This window comes from Siniperca chuatsi, linkage group LG14, assembly GCF_020085105.1.
Source record: "Siniperca chuatsi isolate FFG_IHB_CAS linkage group LG14, ASM2008510v1, whole genome shotgun sequence".
NCBI classification, from domain to species: domain Eukaryota; kingdom Metazoa; phylum Chordata; class Actinopteri; order Centrarchiformes; family Sinipercidae; genus Siniperca; species Siniperca chuatsi.
Window position 1 is genome coordinate 29,517,984 of NC_058055.1, and position 21,496 is coordinate 29,539,479.

The window sequence follows — 21,496 nt, forward strand, 5'->3', positions numbered from 1 at the left end:
TCCTCCAATCAGCAATCAGATCATTAATCAATCAATCACTAATTAATCAGTTCACAGATTAACGTTTTAGTTCTGATTTCGTACTGAGCCGATACACACATGAACCTGCAGGTGATCTCTGGTCTCCATGGAAATATGTGCGCAGTGATGTCCCTCACCTGCTGCCCTGCAGGAGGCAGCACAGAGATTTACAGCTGCACCTGAACGCACCATCTCTCACAAAAAGCCACAACTCGACCACACAGGTAGACGTGTGGCTCCATCCCTGTCGACACACCTGTCAGGTGCAGTTTGACACGCAAACTGAAATCAGAGCAGTGAGACATCCTGCAGAGATAGGTCAGGACATGTTAGCCTAGCTTAGCACAAAGACTGGCAGCAAGGGGAAACTGTTAGCGTTGCTCTGGTGTTTTTTTGGAATATGGATCAGGTGTAGAAACAGAAACTTTCTTTAGCTTCATTTGTCAACTGTTCGTACCTGCACAGGTATGTTCTGACCCCGCCCCCTGCTGTGCGGGTCACTACAAAGTTACTATAAAGTTAATATAAAGTTTCCTTGAATCTTGTTTTTAATTGCAGAGAAAACTAAGTTCTCAGAGTTTAGTTTGTGAGTTTTTCAGCAGCTGATGATTTTCAGAACATTCATTTAATTTCATTCAAACATTTTCAAATAGCTCACCTTCACCACACTTCCCTGAAAAAAACTTCATTTAAATAAAAACCTGAATATAACTGAACGTCAAACTCAATAAAATATGAAAAATATAAAAAATTTAAATATTTTAATCCAGGTCCCACAGAGTCCAGGTCCCACAAAGTCCAGGTCCTGCAGTGAAAATAGGTTCAGAGTTTTTACATTTCTGTTTCTACACCTGAGATCCAGCAGCTGTCCGTTCAAACTGAGCCTCGCGCTAACGTCACTCTTCACCAAGTGGAGATTTACACGTTAAATTAAAACCGGTTGCAGCTCACAAACGTTCTTACGTTTCGTTGTTACTAAATGTTTACACCTTCTAAGTGCAGGTGTAACTGTCGTTAGCTAACTGGACCAACTGATAAAGCTGACGCTAGCATGCAACATCTGACCCGTTTAGAGTGAAGAGTAAAAGAGGTGATCTGACCTGAAACCTGATCAATTCTGTTTAATAATAATGGAAGATTTTAAATGTCATTTCACAAAATAACACAACTTTCCTCAAAGTATGAAACATTATGCTAACTGAGTAAATAACGTCGGTTATCTTAGCATAATCGGATATTTCCCTCTCATTATAAACTGTCTGCAGACAGAAATGAAACGAACACCTACATTTCCTAAAGATTTACTTTTGAGCTTCAAAAACTAATTTTTGGAAGTTATGCTAGCTTGTGATGCTACAGTGACTTCCTGTTTACTTATCTGATTGCTCTTGATTGGACAGCGCTACAGATGTTTCCTAGCAACAGATTTACAAATTACTTAAGTCTTTAATAGCTGAGCCATTTCTGAAGTTTTGAAGGTGCGACCTGATTTAAGGAATCACTAGTTTGAAACTAGTTCGTCGTTACTGAGAACTCAGGAAGGATTTATGTAGTGAAGGATTTATGAAGCGCTGCTGCAGTCTGAACTGGTGTAAACTGGTTTAAACTGGTCTGAACTGGTTATTTTAAGGTTTGAATCATCCACCGTCACAGATGTTTGTTATTTCTCTGATCTGAATATGCGATGACAAATGTAGAAAAATGATTATTATTATTATTATTATTGAAATATTGTGTATAAACTGCAGATGATAAATACAATAAAAAGGTTGCATGGTTGAAACCAGTTTGGTAGTTTTGTTGGTATTGATTAGTGATCAGAGTCGGATGGAACTGATTTTATTTTTTAGATACGTTTTTTATTTTTTCTTATTTTATTTTATTACAGACACACAAACGTGTTTTCTCTGCAGATGTTTTTAGTTTGGATGGATGAAATAAAATCAGTGTGAATGGGGTTTATTTAATAATACCTGCTGATAATGAACATTTTGTTCCGTGAATCTGTTGCAGCGTTATAAAGTGTGAACATGTCAGTTTTAAAGACCAATCAGAACCAGTCAACAATGAAAACATCATAACAACAATAAATATTACAGATTAATATTTATTTTCTGTCTGTTTAATTATTTATGGGTCAAATTAACCCACAATCATCATCATAGTTCAGCACAGACATCAACAACACATCAGTGTGTCCTCACTGACATAAACTCACATTAAGATAAAGTCAAACAGAAGGTAACCGGTATTTTTGTCAAAATGACCTGAAACCTCAAAGGAACGTTGTTTCTCTGTTTGAGCTCAGATAAAGTCTGCAGACTGTTCCCTGAGATCCATCACACAGGTAAAGACAGGTGTGTGTGTGACACATTGCTGTAGAGGAGACGTCAGGGGAATCTGTTATCAGCTCATTGATTGGTCGATGTGTTCAGGAGAAAAAATAAACTGGATTCTTTAAACTCGTAAAACCAGTGAGAGTTTGTAACTCCAGTGAAACCAGTCTTTTGCTGCGTTCCATATCGCATACCTTTTCTTTTCAGTACCTGCAGCTGCCCTTACAAAGTACGCACTGTTGCATGCAGTATGCGTACAATTGGGACATACTGTTGCTTCATAACATTGCGCCTTGAACTTTGACCCTCTTGCTCATGCTGCGCAGAGGATTGTGGGTAAAAATAGCCAGAAAAGCATGCTGCAAAATGCGACCGGATGCAGTAGAACATCCTGGTATTTTTGGCATACTGCATTTGACATACTATGTCTTGGGACATAATAAATAGTATTGTGTTACGGGTATTGGAACGTACCCTTTGTGTCATTATTGAGCAGGAGGATTTCTGTGAACAAGACCTGAACTCAGGTAGAGTCAGAATACCTGTGGACACTAAATATGCTGGAAGTGTCGGTGGTCGACAACCTGAAGAGGAAGTAAATGATTATTGGACACTCTGTCTCCATCAAACAGGTGAGCAGGTGTTTACCCGAAAAACACCTTTATACAGAGAGCTGAGTCAATCACAATAACAAAACCAGAGAGGCAGTCTGGACCTCAGTGATAATCAATAATCAGTGATCATAAACTGCTGTCTCAGTGAGAGTGACACACCTGAACAGGTGAGAAGTGTCTCTCACATGGAGACATGTTTCTGTGTGTTTGTGTGATGGTTAATAATCTGTTGTTAATCTCTGCGGACTTTCACCTGAAACACACACACTGTCTCTCTCTTCAGTATTCGGTGCTCAATCGTCGAGGAAATCAGACAGCTGCAGGTGAAATGGAAGACGATGGTCAGGTAAACTGATTATTGATTGATTATTGTGTATAAAACAATCTGTTTCTGTCAGTTAAACAGTCCTGCTGTCAATCATTGTCTTACTGCGTGAAGACTGTAAACTGTAGGACAGGTGAACAGGTGGTGGACAGGTGAACAGGTGACCACCCAAGAGAAAATACATATTGATCCAGCATTCATTACAATATAATTACTAATTACTGTGTTAGAGATGTTGGTTCAATAAAAAAAAGTATTGGATGTTGTTCAAGCTAACATAATCTGAATTTCTTCATAAAAACTTTATTTGTTTTTTGTTTTGTTCTTGTTTTTTTACAAACCTGCTCTGGGGCCTGTACTACGAAGCAAGTTCAACATACCCCGGATCTTTTTCTGTTTGCTTCACTAACCCAAACACGAGCGTATTTCCATAAAAGGGGTGGTGTTTGCAGCATTTGACCAATCGCAAACATGGACAAGTCTACCGGCAGCAGAGCGGCATATTTTACAAACTTGGAGCAAACTATATTAGAGAAATACGAAGAAGTTAAACACATAATCCAGCTGAAAGCAGCAGAGCTACTGCTGCCAAATGCAGGAAGGACAGATGGCAAAAAATCACTGTGTAAATGTGTAAATTAATGAATAGGCTTATTATATCACTGCCCCATCATTAGGGCATGTACAAGGCTTTAATGCTTCAGTCTCTGTTTTAAGATGATTTCGGTAAAATGGGTCAATGGGTTTTGTCGTCTCTGAACACTCTCGCCCTCCTCAGAAACCCTCTCACGAGCCACGCAGCAAGCTTTTATTTTTTTATTCTTTTTAGTCCACGCACCGAGCTCTGCAGGATCTGCTATGAATGGTGATGCCATTTTCCAAGATAACTGATTGGTCAGTAGCCTATATAGGCGGTGCTTTTATGCGTGTTGATCTCTTATGTCCAACATAACCTGCTCCAGAGCAGGTTATGTGTTCAGCATAAGTTACCATGGCAATCTACCCCGGTAAGAAGTGGACCACCGTCAAACGCTGAATGTAAACAAAGTTTTTGTTTAAATTCAGTGTAGAATAAGTGGAATAAACGGACTGTGTAGCTCGTCACTCACCTGCGCGCACATGTGCGTCCTTGTGAGCGTACACAAGATACAAAACAGGAACCAACTCATAGAAAACAGCGGATTTCATCATCTGTCCATCTCTGAAGGTCTGTAGTCATGTCCTGATTGGTTGGTTTGTAGTCGTGTTCTGATTGGTTGGTGTGTAGTCACTGTGGTCTTACACTTACAAGTTGAGTCTGGCTTTAAGGGTTTACAGGACTCTGGTCATTAAACAACAAAATATCCTCTCATTTTTCAACTTGTTTAAAAATGCTTTCATAGCTTAAAGAGGTACTGTTTTGAGCTGTAAACTAAATTATATGACTGTACTGTGATGAAACACATCAGTGCTGGTGTTAATATTGACATTCTTACCAAATTTATGAAAATCTGCATTTCACAAGTTGTTAATGGCTCAACACACCATCTACTGTTTTAAGTCACCCATGGGGAACATTCTACTGCGAACATCTTCCATTGTAGAAACCCCCAAACCCGACAGAAGGAGCAGGGTCAGTGTACAGATGGATGTCGTGCGGGTGAGTGTATCTCATATAAGAAGGTGCTCCCTTTCCATTTGGGGAGAAAGTTGAACCAAACATGGAGTTCAGCACGACTTGGACTGTGCAGGGAGATGAAACGGTTAGTGTATTCAGTGAAGATGGAAAGTGATAGAGGCTCACCCTTGGAGAATGATACGTAGGTGAAATTGAGGTGACCTAGGAGGGAGAGAAGTTGGCATTTGGTGCAACATGGACGCAAGGGGGAAATTGGCTTAGTGTGGGTGGGAATAGAGCAGGAAGAGGCTGGGTGAGACAGGGCACCACATGTGGAGCATGGTAAGACTGCATGGGTGGCAAGGATGCGGCAGTAAATTTAATTATCAAGGAGGCAGAGTGGATGTGATATAGTAGAAACCATTGGAGGGCCAGATTAAGGATGATGGCCATGTAATTGTCCATTTCCTGTCGGAAAAATTGTGAATTCCAGTGCCAAAAGCCCCTACTGAAGCCAGCTGCTGTGGTTGCTGGAAGTGCACGGCTGGGGGCGCTGACATCCCGGTGCAAGGAGCCCCAGTTAGAGCAAGCTGCTGTGGTTGTTTAACCTTGCTAGGCAGCTGGACTTGCGAGATCATGAAATCACGAGAATCCATCTTGCCAGGCTTCGAGCTATGCACTTGTGTCCACACCACGGTTCGTTTGCACCGATCAGCGTCCTGTGAGGAAGTACTGGCATGACCTGCGGGCGTGTCCTAACGCTAGGTGAGCGTGATGACATGTGTGAGAAGTGACTGTCGAAAACCACAATGCTAAAGATGTTAGCTTATATGCTGCTAGCATCAGTTATATCAGAGTTGGAGAGTATTTCTTCTTTGAAGGAAGAGCAACGGCACTGAAGCTTTTCTACTGGCTGGCTTTGGTAAGAGTTTGTCTACATTATGGTCCGTTGATCTGATTAGTTGAAGTTCGCCCCTGATAGATCCTGGTGCCAGGAGCCCTGGCTAGAGGGAGCTGCTGCGGTTGCTGGAAGTGGGCAGCAGGAGACGGTGGCATCCCAGTGCCGGGTTCCCCTGCTAAGACTGGCTGATGTGATTGCTAGAGCTGGGTGACAGGAGGCGCTGACATAATTGCCCTGGATGATGTAGGCTGCTGTTGTCGGTAGTTTTGTAGTTAAGACCACCTAAACCTAGACCAAGTCATGATCAAGACCAGAGTGTATTGAGACCGAGACAAGACCAAGACTTTGAGGTGTTGAGACCAAGTCAAGACCAAGACCAAGACCAAGCAAAAACATAACTTAGGAACAACAATTTGTCACCAAATGACCTGTCCCCACAATTTCTCATAAAGTTAAATAAATTTGGGTAGCGTGCACACCTAGCTATATGGCAAATAGCTGGCAAGCAATTGAAACTAGTGCCCTGAATCATACAGTATATACATACCGTAAAATTTTAATGAATAGCCCGGGCTTTTATTTGTGTCCATCACTGAACTCAACCTGCCTATATTCGGGACAGGCCTTTAAAGGGATAGTTTGGGTATTTTGAAGTGGGGTTGTATGAGGTACTTATCCGTAGATAGTGTATTACCTAAAGTAGACGGCAATCAGTTCGCCCACAGTTTGGAAAAACGGACCAGAGTCCCAGCAGGGAAGCAGAGCAATGCACTGCTGTGGATGTGCATTGCTCTGCTTCCCTGTCTGCATCTCCAAACTGGGGGCTAGCTGACTGCTGTTTTTCTTTGGGCCCTCTGCAGTCTACTCGGTGGTTAGATTGAATAGGTTTAAACTGTGATTTGTTAGTCCATAGTATGTTCAGTTGCTATTCCGTGATCCAAACAGTGCTAACCCTAGACTAACCCCTAACTATTTCTATTTTGAAGCTTTAAGAATAGCTTTGCTAAAGCAACACACCTGTTAATTCCAACTTGTTACAAGCATTATTGTGCACATGACACATAAACCTGTTCCTATTTAAATCTGCACAGATTTTAATGTTAAGCTTCCAATTTCTTTTACCAATGACTGCTGATTTCTTATATTCTTATTTAACTGTTGCTCAGAGGTATCTTCTGCCCTTTCAGTTGTCACTCTGGTTGAACCAAACCCTTCAAACAAAATAACATCTATTTGTAAAGAGGACTTTCTACAACCTAAAAGCACGAAAGACCATTCAAAAATATAGAGTATTCCTCTCAGCCATCTGACTGTACCGAATGAAGCTTTTGTGGCAGGTGACTCCAAACTTGTGAGCAGTAGTGTATGTGACCTCCCAGCAAACATTTGCTCAACCGGCATCGAGGCCACCGAGTCCAATAGACGTCACATCACAACATGACTTTATTTCGATCATTTGCCAACATTTAAAAATAATCTTAGGGGAATGGTGATTTCAAGGAAAAGGTATTTTTGTAACCGAATAAACACTGTATAAAATTACAATAGAAAGTGGAAAGGAAACTTTTTTTCTTGCGCACTAACAATAAAAGTACTCCCTTTGGCCTCCAACGCATGCGCAACAGGTGATATCAGTTCCACGTCGAGTTCAACAGGAGGGGCATGCGGGTTGCACCGGAGCGATGTGTTCTTGAAAATGAAACACGTGCATAGTCGAGTGGCAAAGCAGTTTTCCCTTGCATTAGTCCTGTGAACTTTCGGTTATTTTTAGGACCCATTCTTCTCTATTTTCCAGTCTTTATTTATAGCAAGAATGGTGATAGCTTCTGATGTTCTGGTTTAAAGATGTTGTACTTTGGGTAACATTAAATTTTTTTAGCATAATGCACTTTATATCCTGAAGTTTTTCGAAGAGTATTAGGCCATGTATTAATAAAACGGTGTCGTCCCTCATTCGTCCAGGAGTGTTCCATCGTAGAAAAGGTTTCAATCGTAGTCATCTGGACACTGTTTTCAGAATCAAGATGTTTCGGCTCCGAAATGTCTTGTAATGTATTAATGCTTGATGTCATGTATTAATGCTTGATTTTAAAGTATTTATAATTAAAGGAAATATTATAGTCTATCTAGACCAATATTGGTATCCTTTTGATATAAACCAAATGATCTCTAAATTTGGTGTTTAGCATTTGAGCCACATCCTATTTTACCGTATGGGTGTAATTCAGTAGGAATTTCTGAATTACATGACAATTTATCACAGGTGTGTTTATTTGGTTATACCACTGTATAACAAGTTTTCCTCAAAATCACCATTCTCTTAATATAATGTTCTCATGTTGGGAAAGGCTCAAAATAAAGTAATTTTGTGACTCGACATCTATTGAACGTCTATTGGACATATTGACCTTGACCCAGTTTGAGGAAATGTTTGCTGGTATTAAAAGTAAAGTCCCCCATCCCGCCACCCCCTCCCCCCAAACCTCTCTCTTGCTCTCGCTCTTTCTCTCTCTCAAAACCCAACATGCCACCGGCTCAGAGGGTAAGAAGAAAGAGGAAAGGCATGTCCAGAGTGCTCTCTCAGCCTGTGGTTATCCTACTTGGGCTATCAACAAAGTTAAAAGAGCCAAAAAACAGGACAAAAGCGAAACAGAACCAAGAAGGAACGGTGTCTCCATCCCTTATGTATCTGGACTGTCTGAAAAACTACAAAGGATCTTTAGACAGCACGATGTTCCTGTTTTCTTTAAACCAGGCAACACTTTAAGACAGAAACTAGTTCATCCTAAGGACAAGATGCCCACACAAAAACAGAGCAATGTAGTTTACTCCATTCAGTGCAGTGAGGAAAACTGCAAAGAACGGTACATAGGTGAGACCAAACAGCCACTTCACAGAAGACTTTATCAGCACAGACGACACGCTAACTCAGGATTGCAGAGCGCCGTGCATTTGCATCTGAAAGCTACAAACCGCACATTTGAAGACAGTGAGGTGAAGATTCACGTAGAGAGAAGAGTTGGTTTGAAAGAGGAGTCAAAGAAGCCATTTTTGTGAAAAACGAAAACCCCTCTTTGAACAGAAATGGTGGTCTGAGATTCAATCTGCCCAAAGTTTACCACAGTGTAGTAGCACCTTGGTCGAGCCAATCACATGCTAATCAGGTACTTAACAGTGATGAGGCAGGTGCATGGAAACAAAAGAAGGTCAGTTTCAGGTGAAACTAGCTAATCAACAGATACTCAGGTAGACTCCTCCCTGAGGGCGGGGCTTATGTAACACAGAGTAGCTTACATTTCTGAGTTCTCAGACCATTTTTCACATTTGAGAATGACTTCCGGATGGGAGCCGAAACCTCTTGATTCTGAAAACAGCGTCCAGATGACTGAAACGTTTTCTATGATATATAAAGTTTGGTCTCTCTGTCTGTCTGTCCAATCAGAGTCATGATTACCTGGCAGAGGGGCAGAGCCACAAGGCAGACAGGGTTAACCTGCCAATGGGAGAAGATGCAAAGAATAACCAGCCAATAGGAGAGCAGGGGGCAGGGTCAGACATGATTTACACCATTGAAGATGTCCCACCCTGGTACCTGTGTATTCTACTGGGACTACAGGTAAGACTCTGTTTACACTGGTCTGATTTGGTTTAGACTGGGATTACTGGATTGAGACTGGGTTTAGACTGGTCTGATTTGGTTTAGACTGCGATAAGACTGGGCGTACTGAATTTAGACAGGGCTGGTTGGGTTTAGAATGGGATTACTGGGTTTAGAGGGTTCTGATTTGGGTTAGACTGGGATTTGACTGGGTTTAGACTGGGATTACACTTGGTTTGCAGCTGGGATTAGACAAGGTTAAAACAGGGATTACTGGGTTTAGACTGGGATCACTGGGTTTAGACTGGGTTTGGACATGGATTACTGGGTTAAAACTGGGATCAGACTGGGTTTAGACTGGGTTGATTTGGTTTAGACTGGGATCAGACTGGGTTTAGACTGGATTTAGACTGGGATTAGATTGGGTTTAGAGTTGGTTTAGACTGGTCTGATACGGTTTAGATTGAGTTTAGACAGCGAATAGACTGGGTTTAGACTAGTCTGATTCGGTTTAGACTTACCATAGGTTTAAGATATGATAAATTAAATGTTTTTGTCCTGGTAAGAAACTGTATATGGACAATGATGAGATGGTTTGAACTGGGATGTTATTTGAACAGTTTTATCTCAGTTCAGGTGTGAATCATGACTCACCAGCTGCAGGTTTGGTGAACAGTTAAGGAGAAGCCATGTTTTTTCCAGTATGACTATCAGAAGCAAAGACCAATGACATGCCAGTGAGCCATGTGTTCGTCGAGTCCAGGGGAAGGATTGATGTTGATGTCACTTTTCACCTGTTCTAATCTGTCCTCAGCATTACCTGACATGTTTCAGTGGTACTGTAGCGGTGCCGTTTCTTCTGGCCGAGGCCATGTGTGTCGGTCAAGACCAGAAGACCATCAGTCAGCTGATCGGAACCATTTTCACCACTGTCGGACTAACAACCCTGATCCAGACCACCGTGGGAGTCAGGTGAGACTGTGGGTGTCAGGTGACACTGTGGGGGTTAGGTGAGACTGTGGCAGTCAGGTGAGACTGACATGTGAGTGTATGTGTGTAGACTTCCTCTGTTTCAGGCCAGTGCATTTGCTTTCCTGATTCCTGCACAAGCCATCCTCAGTCTGGACCGCTGGAGGTGTCCCAGTGAGGGTGAGACAGTTTGTCTGTCTGTCTGCCAGATGATTTTAATTCTGTAATTAAACAACAACAACGTGATAATAATAAAGTAATTTGTTGTTTGATTTCTCTGCAGAGGAGATTTATGGGAACTGGAGTCTTCCACTCAGCACCTCACACATCTGGCAGCCACGCATCAGAGAGGTACATGATTATTATTTATACAGTGTGTTTGATTGGTCCAGGGGACACCTGAAGCAGCAGACAGGTATCAGGAGGTCAGAAGGACTGCAGTGTCTGTGGTCAAGGAAACAAAAATTTGGTGTGGACGGAGTTCATGGAGGTCATTCAATTCAATTCAATTTTATTTTTATTGCGCCAATTCATAACAGAAGTTATCTATAGCTAGCTGTTTACTCTTGCAAGGATCCTGGAGGGGTCATGGGAGCTTTGTGGACTTGGAGAAGGTTTATTACCATGTCCCCTGGGGTATCTTGTGATACTGTGGGAGTATGCAATACCAGGGCCATTTCTATTAGTCATTCAGTCCTTGTATAACCTGAGTGAGAGCTGTGTCTGTATTCTCAGCAGGGAGTCAGACATGTTCACAGTGGGTGTTGGACTCCACCTGAGCAGATCTGTCACAGATTCTGTTTGTGATTTTCATGAACAGAATCTGAAGCTGCAGTCGAGGTGTGGAAAGTGTCGGTTTGGTGAACTCAGGATTGTATCTCTGCCCTTTGCAGATGATGTGGTTCTGTTGGTTTCATCAGTCTGTGACCTCCAGTGTGCACCAGGACAGTTTACAGCTGAGTGTGAAGCATCAGGATCAGAGTCAGCCCTCCCAGTCTGAGGTCATGGTACTCTGCTGGAAAATAGTGGTTGTTCCCTTCCACTGCCTCAAGTATCTCAGGGTCTTGTTCACCAGTGAGGGTCATATGAAGCCTGAGATCAACAGGTGGACTGATCCACAGTCAGCCGTGATATGGACTCTGTATCAGACTGGTGGTTCAGAGGGAGTTGATTCTGAAGGTGAAGGTCTGGATTCACCAGTGGATCTCTGTTCCAGTCCTCAGCTGTGGTCCCGGTCTCTGGGTAGTGACTGTGAGAATGAGATGGTGGATCCAAGTAGCTGAAATGAATTTCCTTGGCACGGTGTCTGGACTCAGCCATAGAGACTGGGTGAGGAGCTCAGAGGAGAACCACTGCTCCTTCAAGATAGAAGGAGTCAGCTAAGGCAGTTCAGCATCCGATTAGGATCTTCCTGGATGTCTCCCTGTGGAAGTTTTCAGGCAGCTGGGAGGAGACCCTGGAGAAGACCCAGAACACACTGGAGGGATTATATATGCGATATGACCTGGAAACCTCAGATCCTCCAGGAGGAGCTGCTGCTACCAGACCTGGATAAGCTGCAGAAAATTGATGGATGGATTTTTATTATTTGTTATTGTTATTTGTATTATTTCATTTAAACTGGAAAGTGTCCAGCTGTAATTCTACAGAGCCCAGGGGTTTTGATTATTTGTGCAAACAAATCATTTATTTGTTTGTTTGTGTGTTTCAGATCCAGGGAGCCATCATCGTGTCCAGTGCTGTGGAGCTTGTGATTGGTCTGTGTGGGTTGCCAGGTTTGCTGCTGGAGTACATCGGCCCACTCACCATCACTCCAACAGTCTCATTGATCGGCCTGTCTGGGTTCCCCACAGCTGGAGAAAGAGCCGGGTCTCACTGGGGCCTCTCAGCACTGTGAGACACCTGTCTGTCCACCTGTCTGTGTTCACCTGTCTGCCCACCTGTCCCTCTGTCTACCTGTAGATCTTTTTACCTGTCTCTCTCGTTTCTGCTCTAATTAACTAAATATACATGAACATGTTTGACAGATAAACAGACAGACAGCTCTCGCTCTCTCTGTATCTCTACAGATGTATTTTTCTCATCATTCTGTTTGCTCAGTACCTGAGAGCGACATCACTTCCTGTTCCTGTTTACAGCAGGAAGAAAGGACTAACTTCCACCAGAGTCCAGATCTTCAAAATGTTTCCCGTAAATAAAAACTACACAAATACACAAACAAAAACCAAACATGTTGAAGTGTCAGGTGATGATATCAAGTGATGATGTCAGTTTAAATGTCAGATGATGATAAGATAAGACATAAGATTAGATAAGATACACTTTAGGGGAGTAAGAAGGTGTAGTCCCTCATTCGTCCAGGAGTGTTCTATCGTAGAAAAGGTTTCAGTCGTAGTCATCTGGACACTGTTTTCAGAATCAAGACACTGTTTTCAGAATCAAGACGTTTCGGCTCCCATCCGGAAGACTTTAGGGGAGGTTTGTCTTGGGCAATAGTGCACATGCCTTGTGAGACAAAAGATATACAGTGGTGTGCAAAAGTGTTTGCCCCCTTCCTGATTTCTTATTTTTTGCATGTTTGTCGCACTTTAATGTTTCAGATCATCAAACAAATGTAAATATTAGTCAAAGATAACACAAGTAAACACAAAATGCAGTTTTTAAATTAAGGTTGTTATTATTAAGGGAAAACAAATCCAAACCTACATGGCCCTGTGTGAAATAGTGATTGCCCCCTAAACCTAATAACTGGTTGCTCCACCCTTAGCAGCAACAACTGCAATCAAGCATTTGCGATAACTTGCAGTGAGTCTTTTACAGCGCTGTGGAGGAGTTTTGGCCCACTCATCTTTGCAGAATTGTTGTAATTCAGCCACATTGGAGGGTTTTCGAGCATGAACTGCCTTTTTAAGGTCATGCCACAGCATCTCAATAGGATTCAGGTCAGGACTTTGACTAGGCCACTCCAAAGTCTTCATTCTTCAAGACTAATATTTAAATTTGTTTGATGATCTCAAACATTAAAGTGTGACAAACATGCAAAAAATAAGAAATCAGGAAGGGGCAAACACTTTTGCACACCACTGTAAATACATAGACAAGGAATGAAATCATGAAAAAAAAAAAAAACATAATTTGCAATGCATAGAACTAAAGTCCCTCCTTACTTATGAGACACTACATAAGTAAGGATTGAGCTGGTTGTTTGTTGAGTAGTGTTATAGAAGTTGGGAGGAAAGAAAGGTTGTTTTTACATTTGCTGGCTCTATAACGTCTACCTGACGGTAATAATTCATATTCGGAGTATATAATGTGTGAAGGGTCCTTCAGAAATCTGTGTGCTTGTCTGACAACAGTTCTCTCATAGTGTGAAGGGACAGGTGTTCTTTCTTCCCTATCACTTTCATTGCTGTTTTCACCATGTTGTCAATTCTTGATTTTAACTGGACTGTAAGGGCACTGTACCATGATGCAATACCTTACCTAAAGATGATTTCCAGCACAGCACTGTAGAATGTTAACATTATCTCCGTTGCCACACCGAACAGTCTGAGTCTGCAGAGAAAGTGAAGTCTCTGAGCTAGCCTAGCACACAGATACTCAACGTGGACACTTCATTTTAATTTATTGTCCATTTGCATGCCCAAATACTTATAGGAGCACACCTGCTCAATTTCACTGTCACCAATGATCACAGGGTCATGGACTCTCACCTCCCTAGGGTCAAATATAATTTTTTTTGTTTTTTTAATGTTAAAAACGAGGTGGTGGCTGTCACACCAGACCTTAAAAGTGGCAATCTCCTTGTGATAAACTAAGGGGCAGATGTCGCTACACAGCAGGCTTATTATAAATGTATCGTCTGAGAACTTGATGTTGTAATTATTTGGCCATCTGCTTCTCTGAAGAGGATGGTGAACCCACACAGCCTTGTGGTACACGGTCTGTACCAGCTGTGATTCAACTTTCAGACTGTAAGAGGCATCAGTAGTGGTAATGGAGTCTTAGGCCTCAACTCCCTCCTGAGAAAAGCCCTGTGATCCAAATATGAGAAACAAGTAATTCAGTTTGTCAGCTCTGTCCTGTTCATCCAGAGTGATAAGCTGTTTCGTATTCAAGTTCATGTTTGTTATGTTTTTCATAAAATCCCATAACCTTTAATTGTCCATTGAGCTGAAGTTCTGTTCAATTGCAGATCGATGTTTCTCTCTTGCCTTCCTCAGAAGATGAGTTATTTTAGTATTTATTAATTATTTAAGTTATTTTTTGTACTGTGGCCACGCCCACACGGTCTTTGTTTCTAAAAGCCCCCTTCTTTTTGTTAATACAGACTTTAACCTTCTTAGTAATATACGGCTTATTGTTGGTGAAGTCTAAAATGTCTTTTTCAGTAACTATTGTCAACACAAAAGTTAATGTAATCCGTTATGCGCTGGAGTTGTGTGAGTGCATTCTGCAAGACAATTTGCAGTTCTTATTGCATTTCCACTTGGAGGAATATACGCAGCACAGATAATAATGTTCCCAAACTCTCTACGGAGGTAAAAAGGTCTCATAGAGAGACAGAGCACTTCTAAGTCAGGGTTGCATGTAGTTTCTCTAATAGTGTATTGTTTACAGCAGACATTCCTCACGTAGACACATATGCCCCCTCCTCTGTTCTTCCCTGAAGAATCCAATGCCTCCCTTACACAGAAGAAGACCTCCAGGTCCAGAACCGAGTCTGGGATATCCTGGCGGAGCCACGTTTCAGTGAACACCATGATGCACGAATCTCTGTACTTGTGACAAAACCTTCTGCTTATGCGGAGCTCCTCCATTTTGCTACACAGTTACTTCACATTGCTTAAAATTATAGATGGCAGAGGTGGTTTATTGCCTCCTGCAGAAGTTGTCTTCTTCCAGCAGGCTTCTCCCTGACGGCCGCTGGTAGATGCTCTGGCAGTGTGTCCCCCTTGTGCCGGAGAGCTAGCTGGTACTGTCTGGAATATACTTGGCACATGTCCGTGTATGTAGATGGTGTGGACAAACTCTTGCACAGGAGTTCACCAACCACCAAAAATAAAAGCATAAGGGACAGAAGTGCCGCCATGGCCATGTCAAGTGATGATGTCAGTTGAAGTGTCAGATGATGTCACGTGATGATGTCAGGTAATGATATCAGTTGGAGTGTCAGATGATGATGTCAGGTGCTGATGTCAGTTGAAGTGTCAGTCCCACAGTTCTTGATCGTCTTCAATTCTCTGAAACAAAAAGTTATTTTCAGTTTCTAATGTGTTTCCTCTGGCGTCTCTCTCAGATCATCCTCGCCATCATGTTGGTCTGGCTCATTTGCTACATTCTAACTCTGACCAACCTGTTGCCAAGTGACCCCGATCGCTATGGATACAAGGCCCGGACCGATGCCCGTGGTGACATTATGGCTTCTTCACCCTGGTTCAGAGTACCCTACCCCTGTAAGACTCCTGAAATCATCTAATCACAGGCTTCTGTGAAAACAGTCACTGACATCAGCCAATCACAGGCTTCACAACTGTCACTGAAATCAGCCAGTCAGAACATCAGGTTTAAAAAATGCATTGTACGTGAACGTTTTTCAGTTGACATAATAGTAATAATAATAATAATAATAGTCCTTATTTATTGAGCACTTTTCTAAACCCACATTACAAAGTGCTTCACAATTCAGTTCAATTTTATTTATACAGCACCAATTCATAACAGAAGTTATCTCATTGCACTTTTCCTACAGAGCAGGTCTAGACCGAACTCATAATATAATCATATAATATTATTTACAGAGACCCAACAAATCCCACCATGAGCAAGCACTTGGCCACAGATCATAAAAACAATCATAGGAACATGAGGATCTTAAACTTGGACAGAATAAGTAAGGGGTCGAAGGTTGAAGGTCACAGCCAGACAAGTTAATCTTCTGTGAGGTCGCAGTTGATGACGATGATGATGATAGAGTGAAGATGAGGGTAGATCAGCCAGTGTTTTTCTGGAGTAAAACTGACATCCTGCCTATGCTCCCTCTGGTCTCTGATAGGCCAGTGGGGGTTGCCGGTTGTAACGGTTGCTGGGGTACTGGGGATGCTGAGTGCCACAATGGCGGGTATCGTGGAGTCGATTGGTGATTATTACGCCTGTGCTCGTCTATCTGGAGCCACGCCCCCTCCAGTCCACGCCATCAACAGGTGAGACAGGAAATAAACAGGAAGTAATGTTATCTTACCTGGCAGACTCCGCCCACACAGGTGTTTGATGGTTTTTATTTGTTTGTTTATTTCAGGGGAATCTTCACTGAGGGCGTCTGCTGCATCATTGCTGGCCTTTTAGGAACAGGAAACGGCTCTACCTCCTCCAGTCCAAATATAGGTGTTCTGGGCATCACCAAGGTAACTGAGGCCATGCCCACCTGTGACAGGTTTGTTTGTTTGGTAGAAACTTATTGGTTCTGGACGAGAGGTGATTGATTACAGATTGGCTGGCTATTTTCTGATGTTCCTGATCATGAAGGATCAGGGTCCCCAGACCTCTGCAGCTAGTCAAATGAATCTAATGTAACTTAAATATACAAACATGAGTCATGAGTCATGTGACCTGGAACTGGACTCACACCTGCATTCCTGCCATCTGCAGAAATAAAGTGTTCTTTGCAGTCAGTTCATGGGATGTATGTCTGAATTGTGGACCCTGTGTGCAGGTGGGCAGCAGGCGGGTGGTGCAGTACGGAGCAGGCATCATGTTTCTGTTGGGATCAGTTGGGAAGTTCACGGCTCTGTTCGCCTCGCTGCCGGATCCGATCCTCGGAGGAATGTTCTGCACACTGTTTGGTGAGTCACAGTCGCAGGTATGTGTTAATACAGGTGTGTTAGTGATGTAATAATAATCCAGGTGTGGATGTTTCTCAGGTATGATCACAGCTGTCGGTCTGTCTAACCTGCAGCTGGTGGATTTGAACTCATCCAGAAATCTTTTTGTTCTCGGGTTCTCGATGTTCTTCGGTCTGACTCTGCCGACGTACCTGGACACACACCCCAACTCCATCAACACAGGTAAGTGTGTTTGTTTGACTTTGTTTTTGTGACTTACTTACTTTTGTATTCTGATCAACACTTAGCTTATAAAGGGCTCCTTACTGCACATGATCATACTGTTGATGTAACTGCTGCTGTCAGAGAGTTACTTACACAGGTAATCATGTACAAACAGGAAAGTTTCATGTCTCTCTCACCTGTTTCTAATAAACTCATTATTTATCAGCTGGTTACAGATATCACTGAGCTAAAATATAACATTACGTTTGGCCGCTTTAACAAAGAAAAGAGCTGCAGGTGAAGTTTTGTTTCATCTCAGGTGTAACAGGAAGTCTGTTTTATTTACCAAACAGTGTAGAAGACTTCTGTAAATATTTGAGTCCTGTAGACGTGGACCAGCTGTATGTGGATCAGTTGTTAGATGTGTACCTAACGATCAGTTCTGTGTTCAGGTCTTGCAGAACTGGATCAGATCCTGACAGTTCTTCTGTCCACTGAGATGTTTGTTGGAGGATTTCTGGGTTTTTGTCTCGACAACACGATACCAGGTAACACACACAAACACACATACACACACCAACACACACAAACACACACACAGAAACAAACACTGAAACACACACACACACACAGAAAGAGACACACACACTTGCCGTGGCAGTGTTGAGTGAGATGAAGAGAAACACACATAAACACTATGTATTTCTGTGCGTATGTGTGTGTGTGTGTGTGTGTGTGTGTGTGTGTGTGTGTGTGTGTGTGTGTTGTGTTGGTGTAAGTGCGTTTCATTACATTTTAATACATTTACAGTTAAATACAGATTTTATAGACAATATTAAAGAATCAGTTCATGTTGTGTGTAATGAACAGTGCAGCCTGTAGAAAGCGCCGAGTCAAAGTTACAGTACTGCTGTAAGACGGGAACTCACTGATAATGTAACTAATCAATAGAATCAATATCCGATATTAAATCTGTTAAAGTGAAGCTTTGTGTCGCTCAGACATTAAAGTTCTTTCAGACATGAAGAACATTAGTGTTGATTTAAAAATGTCAAGAAGCGTGTTTCCTGTTTTCGCTCTCAGCTGCTTCACTGATGATTTAAATCTTATTTTAACGTTGAAGCTTTAATTATTGATCATTGTCTCCTCTTCTCACAATCCACTAATACATTTATACATCATTTTCATCTTTTAATGTTATTACAGAGTGAATTCTGCTTCCTGTTTTATAATATCTGATTAAAGGTGTGTAATAATCATCAGCCCTGATGGTGAATTTTACTAAAGTATTTAACTCCATAATGAGGTTACATGAACACCAAACCTTAATCATTAACACCTGCACAGTCATGCAGAAAATTACCAAAATCCGTTCTGATAAATTCTTATACATCGTATTAAACGCTTTGAGTTAAAGGAAATTAAAAGCTTACATCATCCTTTTTTTCACCTAAATTGGTAATTAACGACTTCTCTCTCTCAAACTCTAAATGTAACAGAACGAGCACAACGACAACGCCGTTCGTAGAACGGTCCGGCCTTCTCATTCGGTGGCGTGAATGTGATGAAACAGGACGGTGTGAATCCTGACGTTAAATGTTTCCTGTCTTTTATAATAATATAAAAAGATATACAGTAAATAAGGGTTTTTGTTGGGTGGTTTGGTGCATTTGTGTTACAGGATATTTTCTTCTTTGTGTGTCTTTAGGTTCCAGACAGGAGCGAGGTTTAGTCAATTGGAGGTCTTCCTCGTCCTCCTCTTCCTCCTATGATCTTCCTCTGGGGATGGGTGTGATCAGGCGGACTCGTTGGCTCAGACGGTTTCCCATCAGCCCCTCCTTCACGGGTTTCCGGGCGTCTGACGACCTGCCGCAGCCCAGGGAGGAGGAGGAGGGGCGAGGAAGAGGAGAGGAGGAAGCTGCTGACATCAACCTGCCCAGTACCAAGGTGTGACTGTGATGTCATCAGTCGACATTCACTGAGCAGGAATCCAAACTGTGATGTGACTTTTTTACTCGTATCACAGACGGGAAAATGTTTTCCAGGTGATTTATTTATCAGCTGATGCTGCGTTCACTTCACATCATTAAGACTTTAATCACAATTGGATGAGTTTAATTCAGAATCAGAGATTTTATTCATGAGTGACGGTGATGATGTAAAAAACTACCAAATTATCTACCAAGTGTGAGGAGATATTTCAGGTTCTTGCAGTAAAAGTCTCATTTGTGTTTCTCATAGATTGTTAATGACCGTTTGGATCAACATTAAACTGTTGAATCATCAGAACAAAATATTAAGAACTTAATATAAAATATGTGGTTCTTTGATAAAAAGTCTAAATGAAGCCTGTGGACATGAAAACTTTGAGGTGGAAGTTAACTATGACTCCCAGGATGCATTTCAGCAAGAAACATCCAATCACAGAGCTCCACATTCTGTCACAAAACAGCAGCTGGAAGCTAAAGATTAAACTGCTGAGAAAACTGAAAACAGTAACCATGACGACGTGTTTTCTCAACTGACAACGAAGCGTTTTGAATTCACTACCATTTTGATTCACACCACTGACTGGTTTCTTCTCCATGGCAACAGTAGCTAAGGCTCATGGGTATTGGTTCTGGACGAGAGGTGATTGATTACAGATTGGCTGGCTATTTTCTGATGTTCCTGATCATGAAGGATCAGGGTCCCCAGACCTCTGCAGCTAGTCAAATGAATCTAATGTAACTTAAATATACAAACATGAGTCATGAGTCATGTGACCTGGAACTGGACTCACACCTGCATTCCTGCCATGCCAGAAATAGTGTTCTTGCAGTCAGTTCTTGGGATGTATGTCTGGGTGTAATTTCTGTGTGCAGCGCGGAGTATAGGCAGCAGGCGGGGTGGTGCGCCAGTGCGAACTGGCAGGCATCATGTTCCTGTTGGGATCAGTTGGAAGTTCCGGCTCTGTTGCGCCACCGCTGCCGGATCCGATCCTCGGAGGAATGATCTGCACACTGTTTGGTGAGTCAGTCGCCGCAGGTATGTGTTAATACAGATGTGTTAGTGATGCCATAATAACCGTAGGTGTGATGTTTTTCTGAGTATGATCACAGCTGTGCTCGGTCTGTCTAACCACCAGCTGGTGGATTTGAACTCATCAAATCTTTTTGTTCGGGTTCTCGATGTTTCTTCAGGTCTGCAATACTGCCGACGTACTGGACACCACACCCAACTCCATGCACACTGAGTAAGTATGTTTGTTTGATTTTTGTTTTTGCGGACTTACTTACTTTTGTATTGCAATTCGCACCAAACTTATAAAGGGGTTCCTTACTGCACATGATCATGCAATTGATGTAACTGCTGCTGTCAGAGAGTTGCCCACACAGGTAATCTCATGTACAAACAGGAAAGTTTCATGTCTCTCTCACCTGTGTCTAATAAACTCACATTATTTATCAGCTGGTTACAAGATGTATTTAGAGCACAAAATATATGTATTACACGCTTGGCAACTTTAACAAAGAAAAGAGCTGGAGGTGTAGTTTTGTTTCATCTCAGGTGTAACAGGGAAGTCTGTTTTATTTACCAAGCAGTGTAGAGGCTTTCTGTAAATATTTGAGTCCTGTGGGTGATGGACCAGCTGTATGTGGATCAATTGTTGGATGTGTAGCCTAACGATCAGTTCTGTGTTTTAGGTCTTGCAGAACTGGATCAGATCCCACAAAGTTCTTCTGTCCACTGAGATGTTTGTTGGAGGTTTTTCTGGCTTTGTGTCTAGACAACACGATACCAGGTAACACACACAAACACACATGAGCCACTACAGCACACAAACACACACACAGAAACAAATACACTAGAACACACACACACACACAGAAAGAGACGTACACACTCCTGCCGTGGCAGTGTTGCTGGGTGAGACAGAAGAGAAACACACATAAACACTGCCATGTACTCTGTGTGCATTGTGCGTATAATGTGTCTAATATGTCTATTGTGTGTGTGTGTGTGTGTGTGTGTTATTAATTAGTGTAAGTATGCTCAATTACATTTTAATACATTTACAGTTCAATACAGATTTTATAGACAATATGA

At 42.1% G+C, this 21,496-nt stretch overlaps 1 protein-coding gene across 3 annotated transcripts; it reads left to right on the forward strand.

The window, feature by feature from the left end:
• The first annotated feature begins 2,696 nt into the window (after positions 1-2,696).
• Positions 2,697-20,023, forward strand: slc23a1 (solute carrier family 23 member 1). 3 transcript variants are annotated; one of them, XM_044221483.1, is made up of 15 exons: positions 2,699-2,989; positions 3,255-3,317; positions 9,237-9,410; positions 10,207-10,364; positions 10,453-10,541; positions 10,645-10,712; positions 12,073-12,254; positions 12,431-12,551; positions 15,661-15,817; positions 16,417-16,564; positions 16,660-16,765; positions 17,074-17,203; positions 17,282-17,425; positions 17,860-17,955; positions 19,116-20,023. In XM_044221483.1, exons 1-15 carry the CDS (start codon positions 2,957-2,959, stop codon positions 19,358-19,360), a joined length of 1,914 nt encoding a protein of 637 aa, XP_044077418.1. In that variant the 5' UTR covers positions 2,699-2,956; the 3' UTR covers positions 19,361-20,023. The 3 variants fall into 3 exon arrangements, with proteins under 3 accessions (XP_044077420.1, XP_044077418.1, XP_044077419.1); XM_044221484.1 differs by lacking the exon at positions 2,699-2,989 and adding an exon at positions 3,045-3,138; XM_044221485.1 differs by lacking the exon at positions 17,282-17,425 and having other exon boundaries at positions 2,697-2,989.
• The last annotated feature ends 1,473 nt before the right edge of the window (positions 20,024-21,496 follow it).